At 53.5% G+C, this 14,627-nt stretch overlaps 1 protein-coding gene across 4 annotated transcripts in view; it reads left to right on the top strand.

Moving 5' to 3' along the window:
- Positions 1-488: 488 nt before the first annotated feature.
- Positions 489-14,627, top strand: part of RSPH9 (radial spoke head component 9) — a 19,061-nt gene continuing 4,922 nt past the window's right edge. The window contains exons 1-5 of one of the 4 annotated variants that reach the window (XM_079933243.1): positions 489-1,138; positions 4,375-4,501; positions 6,995-7,124; positions 7,603-7,749; positions 14,348-14,624. In XM_079933243.1, coding sequence (XP_079789369.1) covers positions 912-1,138; positions 4,375-4,501; positions 6,995-7,124; positions 7,603-7,749; positions 14,348-14,508 — 792 coding nt within the window. In that variant the 5' untranslated portion in view covers positions 489-911 and the 3' untranslated portion in view covers positions 14,509-14,624. Of the gene's footprint in view, positions 1,139-4,374; positions 4,541-6,994; positions 7,125-7,602; positions 7,750-14,323; positions 14,625-14,627 lie in introns of those variants that run through there. The other 3 variants (XM_079933241.1, XM_079933244.1, XM_079933242.1) reach the window with 3 other exon arrangements.

Genomic DNA, 14,627 nt, shown 5'->3' with positions numbered 1-14,627 from the left:
GCCTTCCATCTGTTGCCACCACTTTCGCCTAAAAGCAACAGTTGTGGGGCTTGAGGTAGGTAAATGTAGGTGGTAGGGAACATGTAGTTGTTAATGTAAATGAAAATGTTGATGGGAGAGTGTAGTCTATAAAATCACCCATTTTGTACCCCTCTTCGCACCCTCCTTTCCCAAGGTATGGCCCTATACCTTGCCCCATTGCCTAGGCCCCAGCTACCTGTGCCGCAGGGCTAGTGGGATCTTAATTCCCCCACCAGGGATTGGCTCAGGTGTTCAGGCAGTGAAAGCGGGGAGTCCTAACCAACCACTGGGCCACTGGGGAACTTCACCGCCCCCCCCCATCACCTTGCCTAGGTCTTTGTAAGACCTGGCTTTGCGGGGGATTAATTGCCTTGGTATCCTAGAGCCAAGAGGATCTCAAATTCTTTTCTGCATAGATAATTCTGAGGCCAAGAAAGGACACGACTGGAGTGAAATAATATAGCTAGTGTCGCTGTTGCATTTTTCTTCCCAAACCCCAACTGCATATACAGTGAGGACTCAGTAAATGTCGACCGTGTGAAAGGGCTTAGGGAAAACAAAAATATCCCCAGAATTTGGCTTATTTGGACCTCCAACCTATCGACTGTATCCTGCCTATTTGGGGGGAAAACCACACCGTTGCCCTGACAAGTGAACACCTCCAGACACTTACTCGGGAAAGGAAGCGGGAGGGAGCTAGTGTACCCCCAGGCTTTTCGGAAGGGCTCCATGGGAAGAAGGGCTGGCAGGAGGCCCTAGAAGGTTGAGCTGCAGGAGGTCGCGTGCGTGAAATCCCGCTTCCGGTCGGATGGAAGGGCGGAGCTTTGGGTCTCAGTGGACACCGGCTTCTCCTAGCAACGGGGCAGGCGTTGAGCAGAGCCGCTGGAGGAATGGACGAAGAGAGCCTCCTATTGTCTCTGGAGCTGGCGTCCGGTAGTGGGCAGGGCCTCAGCCCGGACCGTCGGGCCTCACTGCTCACTTCCCTTATGCTGGTTAAACGCGACTACCGTTTCGATCGGGTCCTTTTCTGGGGCCGCATCCTCGGCCTCGTCGACGATTACTACATCGCGCAGGGCCTGAGCGAGGACCAGCTCGCACCGCGCAAGACCCTGTACAGGTGGAGGCGGCGCCCGGGCTGGCTGAGGCCACAGGGGGATACTGAGGAGCCGGGAGCTAGCGAGGGCCAGGAAGGGGTGGGTGCGAGGTAGGATCGAAAGGGGAGAGGTCCAGGAAGCGAGTGGGCGAGGTCCTCCCTGGGAGGATACGTGGGGAGGGGCGCCAGAGAAACTTAGAGACTTGGTGGGTTTACAATGGACGTGTGGCAAGAACGGAGGCTGGGCAAGGTGAAAGTTTCTGGAGAATGAAGACCCAGAGTAGACGTCAGGTGGTGGACCTGCGTTTTCAAAGAGTCCAGTTTGGAGAAGGGTCAGAAGCCTTGAGGGGGGTGGGGAGCTGTTTGGAAGTGGGTCCTGAAGCATCTTTGGTGGAGGTGTTGGCTCACAGGAGGCACTCTAGGAAGTAGTGAACGAATGTGGAATGGGAGAGAAGGGATTTAGAACTGAAGAAATTTCCCTGGACAGTGCCATACAGGACCATCCAGCCTCTTTTTGACTACCCCCGACGATGGGGAGCTCATCATCTTACAAGCATTCCGTTGAGGCTGCAGGAAGTTGGAGACTTCATTTATCTATCCATGCATCAATCCAACATTGATTGGATGTATCCTGTGCTAGACTTGGGGTTAAAAAGATGGCTAAGACTCACCCCTATCTCCAAGTTATTCACATCCTAGGAAGGGAGACCAATGGGTAACCCAGCAATTACAGCAAAGTGTCTTAAACCTGGGACAGAGGTGTACACAAAGGGGTGCCAGGGTGGGACATTCTCCTAGAGAGTAATTAGATAAGATTACTGAGATCTGAGAGATGATCTGGAGTTCTCTAGGAAAGTGTCGGGGACAGGCATGCCTGTTAGAGGGAACAACTGCAAGCTTATTGGCTTGGGCTGGCTTTGGGCTTTTTGGGAGAATAGTGGGAAGACAAACATGGCAGTGGCAGCCTAGGGTGTTATGTTGAACTGGATGGAGAGGCCAAGCGGTTTGAACTTTGTCCACAGGCTATGGGGAGCCACTGAGGGCCTTTAGTCAAGAAGAGCCTGCTCAGACCTGAGTGGGTAGAATGGTCTGGAAGTGGGTGAGCATTTGGAAGTGTGTTGCAGTGTCCAGATGAAGGGGGACTGAAAGGAGGAGGTAGCTGAGGGAATAGAGGGGAGGGATTGGAAAGATTTAAGTGGTAGAAGTGGCAGGACTTATGACTAAATGGGGAAAGGTGAAGAGGAGGTCAAGGTTGACCCTTCCTTCCAGCTTAGGCAGCTGGGTAAGTGCTGGTGCCCCCCACTGGGAGAGAATTCAGGAGGTACTAGGGAAGGCCTAGTGAATTTGGTGTGACGTGCCTATGGGGCAGGGTGGTAAGGAGGCATATTAAAGTACAGATCTGGAGTACAGAAGAAAAATTTGGACTGAAGATAGAGATTTGAGACTCACCCTATTCCAATCAGTTTTTATTTCTTTGGCACGTAGTATGTGCCAGGCATTGATCTAGGCATGGGGAATCCACTGCAAAAAGAGACAAAGTCCTTGTCTTCATGGAGTTTACATTTTAGTGTGTATGTGGGGGAGGGGAGACAGACGATAAATAAACATACACATATACTGCATACACTTAGCATTGGTGCTAAAGGAGACAGAGAATACAGGATGGGGTACTATTATAAATAGTAACATTTGAGAAGAGACCTGAAGCAACTTGAGAGAGTAAGCTGTGTGTTTATCTCAGGGAAAAGCATTCCAGGCAAGTGCAAAGGCCCTGAGGCAGGTGTGTGCTTAGTGTAGTGTGGAACCCTGAAGAGGCTAGTGTGGCTAGAGAGGAGTGAGTGAGGGGGACCATTGCAGGACATGAGGTCAGAGAGGGGCCGAGACAATTGTGCAGGGCCCTGTGGGGCACTGTAAGGACTTGGCTCAATGGGAAGTCACTGGAAGGTTCTGCACAGAGACACGATCTGGCTTAGGTTTTAACAGCGGGGTGGGGACTAGACTGAAAGGGGAGCAGGTATGGACATGGGGAGACCGGTTAGGAAGCTACTGCAATATCTGGGCAAGAGTAGATGGTGGCTTGGACAAGGGTGGAAGCAGTGGAGGTGGTGAGAGGTGGCTGGATTCTGGATGTCAACTAGGGAGTAGCTGGCGTTCTAGGGGTCAGGTAGGTGAGACTGTGGAGAGAAAAGAGCAGTGAGAATAGATCCTTGGAAGTACTTAAGGCACTGGAGGAGGGAGAAGGGAGATGTCAAAGGAGATAGAAATGGAGATGCGTTTGTTGGCTTTTTTTTTTTTTTTTTTCTATACGCGGGCCTCTCACTGTTGTGGCCTCTCCTGTTGCGGAGCACAGGCTCTGGACGCGCAGGCTCAGCGGCCATGGCTCACGGGCCCAGCCGCTCCGTGGCATGTGGGATCTTCCTGGACCGGGGCACGAACCCATGTCCCCTGCATCGGCAGGCGGACTCTCAACCACTGCGCCACCAGGGAAGCCCGCGTTTGTTGGCTTTTAGGTCCCATGGATGACCTTCTTTGGAGCAGTTTCTTGGGGTGCCAGGGGCAGAATCATGGTGCAGTGGTCAGAGAGTGAAAGTGAGGGAGAGCAAGGGCTGCCACAGAGCAAATTGTTCTCGCTTATGATTCAGAATTGGGGAAGAAGTGGGCGGGACAGGAAAGGGGAATTTTCTAGAGGGGCATGGATTTGAGGGCTGTTGTTTTATAAAGCTGGGGCATTTTCACGTTGTGAAGGAGCCAGTGGAGAGTGAAGGGAGGAAACGTGATCAGAGAGCAGGCTGGGGACGCAGGCCTTACATGGATGAGGGAGGAGTGGGAGGATATCCCCTCCTGGCAGGATGTGAGAAAGAAGGGAAGACCTCGGAGGAGGAGAGCTTCTTGGGCCTGGGCTGGGCTTTCCTGAGAAGTGGGGGGAGATGGCCATGCTGTCAGCTCAGCAGGCAGGCTGAGCATGAATTTGGGGCCCACAGGAGCAGAGGCACCTGCAACTGAGGAAAGTTCAGCTTCCAGAAACTCATTCAGGACCTCACAGTCCAGATATCTATCTAGGAAGAAGCTCTTGGAATCTTGGCATGCTGAATTTCATCACGTGTGGGGTGGGGTGCACCACAGGCACTTAGTGCTTCATAGGGGAAAGATATGACTCCCAACAGCTCTTCTTGGGCCTCACCTCTCTTGAGAAGGGGCGGGGGCAGGAAGCTGGAGTGAGAGGGGAGTTAGAATCGGGGTGATGGAGATGTTGTTGGCAGCCTGAACTGCATGGAGTGGAGCCTCCTGCCCCCTGCCACGGAGGAGATGGAGATGCAGACGTCTGTGGTGAAGGGCCGCTTCATGGGGGACCCCTCACATGCGTATGAACACACCGAGCTGCAGAAGGTGAATGAGGGCGAAAAGGTCTTTGAAGAAGAAGTAGTGGTGAGTGAAGACAAGAGGAGGAGGAGGACCCAAATGAAAGGGACCTGGGCCATCCAAACCCCAGCCCAGTGCACACTGCGGCAGAAACAACGTTTATAATCACTGCCACTGGGGCGAGCTGGGCCTGGGGTGCTGGGTGTGTAAGGCCCTGTGCCACTGTATCAGTCCCATTGCTTCATCCTCACAGCTCTGGGAAGTTGGTACCTTACTTTCCAGGTGGTAGAGAGGAGGAAACTGAAACATAGAGAGGTTAAGTGACTTGCCCAGGGTAACACCACTCCTGAGTGATGACAGGGTGTTAAAGTGGCTGGGCAGCTCTCGGGGGAGCCGTGCTATGGGGCTGGGGCTGGGAAGAAGGGGTGTCTGCTTTGCTCTGGGGCAAGGGGTGTGCGCAGGTGCTTATATTTTTGTATAAATGTGTATTGTACTAGGTAATACATTCACTTGGTTCACAATTCACAAAAAGGAATATAGTAAAGTTTCCCTCCTACCCTATTCACCAGTCACTCAGGTCGTCTTTCTGGGGGTCATTAATATAACCGTGTTGCGTGTGTGTGTGTGTGTGTCCAAGTCTTGCCACTCAAAGTGCAGTCTGTATCAGAAGCATCACCATGCCCTGGGAGTTAGAAATGCAGACTCTTGGGCTGGCATCAGGATCTGAATTTTAACATGTTCCAAGGGGATTTATTTTTAATTTTTATTATTTTTAAAATAAGTTTATTTATTTATTTTTGGCCGCATTGGGTCTTCGTTAATGCAAGCGGGCTTTCTCTAGTTGCGGCAATTGGGGGCTTCTCATTGCGGTGGCTTCTCTTGCTGTAGAGCATGGGCACTAGGCGTGCAGGCTCAGTAGTTGTGGTTCGTGGGCTCTAGCACACAGGATCGGTAGTTGTGGAGCACGGGCTTAGTTGCTCCTCGGCATGGGGGATCTTCCTGGACCAGGGCTCGAACCTGTGTCCCCTGCATTGGCAGGCGGATTCTTAACCACTGTGCCACCAGGGAAGTCCCTCCAAGGGGATTTAAATATGCATTTAAGTTTGAGAAGCTCTGCTTCCAGAGACATTTTATGCAAGTACAAACCTCAGCCAATACCTCACCCCGACATATTCTCTTTTTATCTTAAAAAACAAAACAAAACAAATGGCAACATGTTATGCACACAGTTCTGCACCTTGCTTTTTTCTCCTAACAATATATTTTGGAGATTTTTCTACATCAGTGCCTTGAAGAACCTCTCCATTCTTTTTACCATTGTGTGAACGTACCATATTTAACCGGCGTCTCATTCATGGAAATGTCGGTTTCCAAGTTTTCACTCTGACAAGCGATGCCACAGTGAATAAGCTTGTGCATGCGTCATTTCCCATGCGTGCACTCGATTTGAAGGATCAACTCCTAGAAATGGGATTGTGCAGTAAAAAAATAACCAGCCCAAGTTCTGAAACTAGAGAAACCTGGGATTCAAAACCCAGCCTCTGCACTGGAACCCAGGTGATGCCGAAACTCTGGGTCTAGGTCTATGATGCTTCAGCTGCAACCCCGTGCCCGCCTGACAAACTTAACCTCCCCTCAGTTTTATTTTCTGTAGAGTTGGGATCATTATGTTTACTTTGCAGGCTTGTGCAGATTAAATGAGGTGACATATTTAAAGCCCCTGGCCTAGACACTTATTTAGTTTCAGTCTCCTCCTTCGTAATCAATTCTAGTCAGCAGCCCGTGGGAAACAGGTGGTTGAGTGACTTTGGGGGCTCCCAGTGACATGTTTTCCCTGTCAAGTGCTGCTTTTTCCCAAACATCTCTATGAAGTCCTTTTGTTCAGGGCTGCCCTTGATATTGATTATAACCAAATTTCATCTGCGTAAAAATAGTATGGGATGATGCTTGAGAAATAATGTTAAGTCAGAGGGCAGGGCATGAAACTATATAAACTGTAACTCTAATTTTCCTTTGAATATAGGCATAGAAAAAAAGAATAGAAGGAAGTATACCAATATGTTATCAGCGATTACCTTTAGAAGGTGGGATTATGAGTGGTTTTCATTTTCTTAGGTATATTATAAAATATTTCTCTATTACCCAGATAGTCTACAGTGAGCATGATAGCTTTTATATTTTAAAAAGGCAAAATAAGCAACATTAAAATATGATAGAATGGTTTGTTTCTGGAAAGGTACATAAAAAACCATTAACGATGTCTGCCCCCAGTGAGGGCAATTTGGGGGCCAAGGATGAAATGAGAGAGACTGCTTTTTTTTTTAAGTTTTAAATATTGCACTCATCACCCATTTAAGAAAGGAACGGAGGGCGGGAAGGCGAGGACTCACCATCGTGATTTTCCATGGCCCTGGCATCTACACTGTGGTGACCCAGATCAGATGGTCATGCTGAGGCCCTTGCACCAGGGGTGACTGGGCACAGCGCCCTGGCAGGGTGGCTTGTCTCCTGTCTCCTCAGGTCCAGATCAAGGAAGAGACCCGCTTGGTGTCCATCATTGACCAGATCGACAAGGCTGTGGCTGTCATCCCCCGAGGTGCCCTCTTTAAGACCCCTTTTGGACCCATCCGTGTCAATCGGACCTTTGAAGGTGAATTCTCAGGCATCTCTTAGGGCCAGAAGGCATCTCTTCTTGAGCATAGTTGGACACGTGCCTGGGAGTCCAGGGGAGACTGCCCACTTTCTCAGAGGAAGAATAGCTGTGGCCACATCACTTGGGAGGATGTGCCCAATGACCTGGTATCTGTGCCTGGCAGGGGTACCCAGTCACTGGACCCTGACTCTTTTATGCCTGAGGGTGGGGGAGCATCTGGCCACCTGGGTCTGGGGCTTTGTGTGGTGCTGGGCTCCCCGCTTTTTCCTACCCTCCTCCTCCATGGTCTGTCCTCATTGCAGGATCTGAGCCAAGTTCGGGCTGAGAGAACCCTGCTCCCTTTTCACCCTTCAGTCCCCCGTCAGTAGCTGACTGACTCCTCTGCAACCCCCTCCACGTGGTCCCCAATCATAGAGGAAGGGGGCTGTGGGGTTTGGGAATGACCTTCACTTCCTACCTGCTGCCCCTTTTGTAGGACTGTCCTTGTCTGAAGCCAAGAAGCTCAGTTCCTACTTCCACTTCAGGGAGCCTGCTGAGCTGAAGAACAAGACCTTGCTTGAGAAGGCTGACCTGGACCCCTCCCTGGACTTCATGGACTCCTTGGAGCATGACATCCCCAAAGGTAACAGCCTGTTACTTGGAGGACATTGGATTTGCCCCAGGTCAGAGCAGTGGGCCGTGCCACCTGCCATTCTCCTCTAAGAGTGGGACCTAGGGCCTGGGTGGGAACTGGGGGTTCACTGTGGGGCCTTGAGGATGGGGCTCCCCCAGGGCTCAGCTCCTAGTAAACAGCTGGTAAGTGTTTGCAGATGAAAGGATTGTCTTCCATGTGCTTCCACAGACAGGAAGTCTCTCAGTGTTTCTTTTGATTTTCATACCAATCTTGAATGGAGGCAAATTGGGAATCTCCCCCCGACCCAAAACATCTCTGAAAACACCCCTGAAAATACTAGCCATACATACATCGCAATGGTTAGTTTCAGGGTTAGATCCAATGCTTGGCACACAGCTGGTGCTCAGTGAGTGGGTGCTGACCGACCTGCTGAGGTCACCTGCTAAGGAAATGAGTTCTATACATTTGCCTCCTGTTAAGTGGTTGTACTTTTTAATCATAAAACATACAACTTCAGAGGCCTTTTTAAAAAAAATATTTATTTGGCTGTGTTGGGTCTTCATTGCTGCGTGTGGTCTTTCTCTAGTTGCAGCGAGCGGGGGCTACTCTCCGTTGCGGTGCGTGGGCTTCTCATTGCGGTGGCTTCTCTTGCTGCAGAGCACAGGCTCTAGGTGCGCGGGCTCAGTAGTTGTGGCTCGTGGGCTCTAGAGCGCAGGCTTAGGAGTTGTGGTGCACGAGTTTAGTTGCTCCACGGCACGTGGGATCTTCTCGGTCCAGGGATTGAACCCTTGTCCCCTGCATTGGTAGGTGGATTCTTAACCACCGTGCCACCAGGGAGGTCTCCAGAGGCCTTATTGTGCTTCAGGTCCCACCTGGCCCAGGCATACAGCCAGCAGTTGGTGGAGTCACAGAGACCCCATTTCCTTCCTGGGGTCCACCAGTAGAGACAGGCATGTCCTTGGAAGATGTTCTTGCTTGGATGCTGCATCCCAGGACAGGTGCCAGGCTCTGGGCATTCGGGGGCCAGACCCAAGGCACTGACTCAACACCCCTGCTTCTTTCCCTCCCCATGCTTGGTGTTCTGAGAACTGGAGGGATCTGTTGTTGATGATGGCAAAGATAATGATACTAGTAACTACTCATAAAAGCAATGACACTGCTTACCGTGTGCCAGACATTGTACTGTCCTTCCCATGCGTTATCTCATTTTAATCTTCACAGCTGACCTATGAGGTAGATACTATTACCCCCATTTTATAGATGAAGAAACAGAGGCTCAGAGAGTTAAACCCAAGGACATAGTTAAGTGTTAGAGCATTGGACTCCAAGGGTCTGGCCTTAACTATGGTGTCAAGTAGATGGTGTTTCATTTTAAGTGGACATTGGGAATGGCAGGACAATAGTCACCCCCACCACTAAGGGGAAACGCTTCTGAGGAGCAATGAGCAACCCAGTCGGGCTGGAACTCAGGGTAGGGGTGGGACGGCAGTAGTTGTTAAAGGAAAGGGCTTTAGAACCAGAAAGCCTGCGTTGGAATCCTGAATCTACTGCATACTAGCTGGGTGACCTCAGGCAAGTCCCTCAATTTCCTTGTGCCTCAATTTGTAAAAGGGGAATAATACTTCCTACCTCATTGGGTTGTTATGAGAATTAAATGAGTTAACACATATAGAAAACATTTATAATAGTGCTTAACACATTAAGGACTCAAGTAAAAATTAATAATTATTACTGATCTTGTTGTCGGTAGCAAAAAGGCCTTAGAGGTGGGTTGGGCAGGCCTAGGAGAGCCTAGAAGGCCAAGGGGTAGGAGACGTAGACCAAGGCAGTAGGAGCTGCTGGTGGCTTGTGAGCAGGTCTGTGATAACAAGGCAGTGGTGCATGGATGGATGGAAAGGGGCAAGCCAGGGATCTGGAGGCTGTTTCAGGGGTACTGCAGTGCCCCAGGGGCTGGGCCGTGGGTCCCAGGTGGGTAAGGACTGCCAGCAAAGAGTGGCTACTCTGGCCTCCACCACATGGGGGCTCCAGAGTGAACCCTCCTTGAGCATGGAAAAGGGGGTCCTGGAACTCTGGGGGAGATGAAAAAGGTTTACTGGGGATGGGCATTTCTCAACCACCAGACATACTTCCCAGACTCCCTCCTCCAATTCTTTGCTCCCCGCCTGGCAAGGCCGGAGGGGGCTGCACATCCCTGGTTGATACAGGGAGCCAGGAACACTGGTGGTGGGACCTGGCGCCATGGGCTGAATGGTGGATGGAGAAAAGTCCTCTTAGAGCCCCTAATCTGGCGGCAGCAGCCCCTCCTTCCTGATTCAGTATGTGGCTGGAAAGCTCTGTCTGGTGCTGACTTCTCAGCCTTCTCACCTGCAGCAGAATGCTCCAGGGCCAGCGGATGAGGCACTCCCTCCACAGCGCTGGGTGACTGGGGGGGGGGGGGGTAACACAAGAGCGCCTCCTCCCCCTTGCACCTAGACTTCTTGCCCTAATGGTGGGCCTTAGGGCTGAAGCGTCAACCAATGATTCAACACCCCAGTCCACCCCCGCACTTTGCCATAGTCCTGGAGCCTTAGGGGCTGAGGGCTCCTGACATCTCCTGTGTGTGTGGGCCTGAGGGGAGGGATGCTCCGGACCTGACCTTGGGAAACTCCACAGCTTCTGGGCCTCCAGCTCCCTTCCTCCCAGAGCCAACACCAGAAAGCCTCCAGGAATTCGGGCCCAGCTTTTTCTCATGATGTCTTGATGGGGGCCATGGTGTGGGGGTAAAAGTGTGGATGGTCGGGGGAGAGCAGACACTCTTTGCTCCCAGACTCCCTTCCTTATCTTCCAGTGAAAGAGCAAAAGGAGCGGCTGGGAGGCTGCCCCATCAGGCAGACAGCAGCCAGAATGGCTGGGCTGCTAAGTGAGGCCAAAACCCCGAGTTCCCCGGGACACCAGCACTGGCTGGAGGGGTGGAATTTGGGAGCCGTGTTTTCTGCCCAGGTAGGATCAGTTTCCTTTCTGGGTCTGAGGCAATTGTTCAGGGGAACTTCATGTCATCTGTGAGCAGGTATGGCTTAGATTGGCCCTGCCTGGGGCCACTAATGCCCTCCTAACTGTGCCTTGGGGTCTGCGGAGTTGTGTGGGAGTAGGGCTTTGGGAGCGGAACCATCCTCCTGGTGGATACAGGGCAACAGCTAAGAGTTCTCTGAGCTTGGGCTCTTGCCAGATGACACATGAAGTACCAGGTCAGGACGCCAGATTTCTAGGCAGTACTCTTGCCATTCAATGCTCCTTAATCTTCCACTCTATCAGCAAAGAATAGCCACTGAGCAGCTACTATGTACCAGGCACCAGAGACGCCGCCGGGAACACGACACCATCTTTGCCTCACAGAGGTTTGGAAAGATCAAATGAAACAGAAAAGTAAAATACAAGGTGCCTCACAAGCGAAGTCGCAGGTGTCCTGGGAAGCAGAGCGAGCTGGGTAGAGGGCAGAGCGCCTCTCCTTGCTCCACTCTGGGCCGGAGCTGACAGATCTCAGGAACTGCTCAGCACAGTGCCGCTGAGGCTCCAGCACAATGCCCAGTTCAGGCAGCAGAGGGCAGCAAGGGGCCTGCTTCCCTGGAAAGCAGCGGGGGACCAGGGGGACAGCATCGAAGAGGGCCGGGGAACACGGTGTCCAGGATCAGCCTTCTCTTGGGGTGTGTGCAGGTGGCACCTCCCTTCCAGCCCTGTGGAAGCCTGGGTGACAGGTGCTCGGTCTTCTGGACCGGGGGGCCTGGCCTTGCTCATCAATAAGACTGGGAACTCTTCCGCCTGGTTCCCCACCCCGCCCCCACCCCCTTCCCATGCACTGTGGCCCTGGTGTCACGGGAGTGGCTGCTCTGAGAAGGGTCCCATGGCCATTTCTGTGTGTGTGACAAGTTGTGTGGTGCTGGTCTGAGGACCGGTTTAAGCCATCTGCTGCCCCTGGACAGCCCTGAACCCCAGCCTGGTCCACTCTACTCCTCAAACTTAATCTCAGAGCTTTGCTGCCTTCCTTCCTGGCAGGCAGGAGAATGTAACTATGAGGAAGGAGCCTACCCCAGCCGGAGGTTTCCATATTGGCAAGGCGGGTGAGGCCCTGGAACTTCCTGCTGGTGCAGGAGGGCCCATTCCTGATTTACCAGCTTATATCCCTCCCACCACACCCTTGAAGAAGAGCGCTTGTGGAGAAGAGTGGTTGCCAGGGGACCGGAGGGGAGGTCTGGGGAGACTTGGGAGAGACCAGGGGCTGTGAATGGAAACACCAGGGCCGCAGGAGGCTGCTTTCCCTGGAGTCCCACAAGTGGTGGCTGGCTGGGCCCAGCCTTTCCAGCAGTTGCAGTGAGAAAAGTGGGTGAAGGTGACAGCAAGCGCCTGGCTTCCCAGGTAGACACTACATGACTCCTGGCATGTTGAGTGTGTGTTTCCTGGGCGACAAGCTGCGCCAGGGACAAGGAAAGGAGTGTGACAGGAATGCAAGGGAGGGAGGAGGTAGTGTCATTGGCTGGCCGGCCACTTCCCATGCCGCTCCTGTACTCGGCCGGCACCCTGGGCCTGCTCAGCACCGGCCCCCACCCTGGAGGCAGCAATGTATTTCTCTAGCATCCCCATCAGTTTCTCTTTGCTCTTGGGTGGGGTGGGGAGAGCCCCTGCTGATGAGCCTGGGCCCACCGGTGGCCAAACCCTAGGTGGGCAGGCTGGTGCCAGGGGAGGCCAGGACCCAGCCCTTGCCCAGGGTGTGCCAAGGCGCCAGCAACAGGGAACTGCTGACAGTGGTCTGGGCTGGGGGACTCCAGGATTCCAGTTCTTTCTCCAGGGCAGCATCTGGCTGCAAGCTGCCCTCCCCAGGTGGGCAGAGCCTGACCTTTTTCAGTTCAAGGGGGGCTGTGTGGCCCTGGTCTCCAAGGGCGGGGAGGGACACCCCAGACGATGCTCTGGGAACTGGCAGGGGGGGCTAACAGGGGCTGTCTTCTGGGGGGGGGGCCTGTGCTTCTGGCCAGACGCTGAATGCAGTGCACTGGGAACACTTTGTTCTGTCACACCCCCTCTCCGGTTACCCCTAGGCCATCTGTTTTCTGAAACGAGTGACTGGGAAAGCAACAGGCCTTTAAGGCCTCTAGAACTCTGTGGGCAGGTCTATGAGTTGGAGATATGCAGAGGAAAGCTGCGAGCTAGGGGAAATACTCTCCACTTCTCTGACCAGGAAAGATACTGCCCCCATTCCCAACCTAGGCAGTGCCCCACCCAGAGCTCTGGGAACCCAGGAACACCTTTCTTCTTAATGCTGTCTGGCCAGCACTGAGCGGGCCTGGGGGAGCGGGGTCAAGCCCACACTGCTTTCTGCTTCATCATCTCACTGCATGGGTGGTGGCACTCGGTGCAGGCCACTGCACAGTGCTGAGGTGGCCTCCAGGTGGCCTCTCCCTAAGCAGCCCAAGGCCAGCTGACCTACACCCCCCCCAAAAGCTCTGGCTTTGACCTGGGCAGGCGCTGGCACCCTGAGTAGGGCTGAGCTGCCATCAGAGCCAGGGGTGCCTGGTGGTCAGGTCTCTTGGATTCAGGGTGGGAGGGTGGGACCTGAGCTCCGAGGCTGCTGGGTGTGGAGTGACCATGGTGGGCTGTGGCTGGAGGAGGCCTGGGGGCAGAGGGGCAGTGGAAGCTAGGCAGCCGGGCTGACCTGGCAGCTCATGAAGGCCTAGGCGCAGTTCTCAGCGCATCACTGGCTGGTCCAGCACCAAAACCTTCAAAGCATTTGCCTTTCTGGCAGGGCCTGGGGCAGAGCTGCGGCTGGGCCGGGAGAGGCCTCAGTGCGCAGGGGAATAGAAGTTCCAGATCTGCATCCAGAGGCGATTTTCCCAGGCTCCTTCCTCCCACACAACGGCTCCCTCCCTTGGTTCTGGAGCTGGATCAGGCCCTTCCCGCCAAGTCCTCACGGCTGCACAGCTCAGCCCCAGGCTGGGCTGCTCCCGTCTGGGGAGCAGAAACCCGGGCAGAACCCAGGACAGACAAAGGCTTATTAGTTGCAGCTCAAGTACCCTGCCGCCAAGGATGGCTCCCAGTCTACCGGCTGCTAGAAAGGGCTACTGAGCTGGGAGGCCTGAAACGGCCCCACTTCTATGTGAGCCTGGTCAGGTCTCATCCATCTCAGAGCAGAGGCTTCTGGGCTGGGGAAGAGAGCGCAAATGGCAAACAGCAGTGAAGCGCACCAGGACTGAAGGCCACCAGTGAGCACCCCTAGCGCAGGGTGAGAGGGAGCCTGGAGCCTCTCCTAGCCCAGCCCCAGCTCCCCTCTGCCTGTGCACTGTGGATTCAGCTTCCTCCCCCACGCAACCTTTCACCAGACTTGCTGACAGGAACAAAACGGACTGCTTTGAGTTTTACCTCTTTTCATTTCCTTTGCCCTCCCTCTGGAAGTGGTTTTAATGAGCAGTGAAACGGCTCAAAAGCAATCAGAAGGAGTAAAGTGTCGGGATAATTAAACTGTCTTCCCTTTTCCCATTGGACCTTAATGCTCGGGCCTGGCTGCCCGGAGCCTGGGGCCTCTGCATGGCCGGCAGGGCTCTGCCTCCACAGTGCCCAGGCCTTGCCTCCTGCTCCTCCTCAGGGTCCTGGAGCATCCAGATGGAGAGAGGCAACACCCTGGTGGTGCTGCGCAGCCTGCTCTGGCCAGGTCTCACCTTCTACCATGCTCCTCGCACCAAGAACTATGGCTACATCTACGTGGGCACTGGCGAGAAGAACATCGACCTGCCGTTCATGCTGTAGGAGGGCTGCCTGGGGAGTCTGGAGAGTCTAAACAGTATTTTCATAAAGTCCAGTGAATTTGGTCTGTTTGTTCTGTGCTGCTGCCTCCCCTCATCTCCACCTCCATCTGGTGTCCAGGC

Source organism: Stenella coeruleoalba (assembly GCF_951394435.1).
Source record: "Stenella coeruleoalba genome assembly, chromosome: 10".
In the NCBI taxonomy this organism is placed as follows: Eukaryota; Metazoa; Chordata; class Mammalia; order Artiodactyla; family Delphinidae; genus Stenella; species Stenella coeruleoalba.
This window is presented reverse-complemented; position numbering and strand designations above follow the sequence as displayed.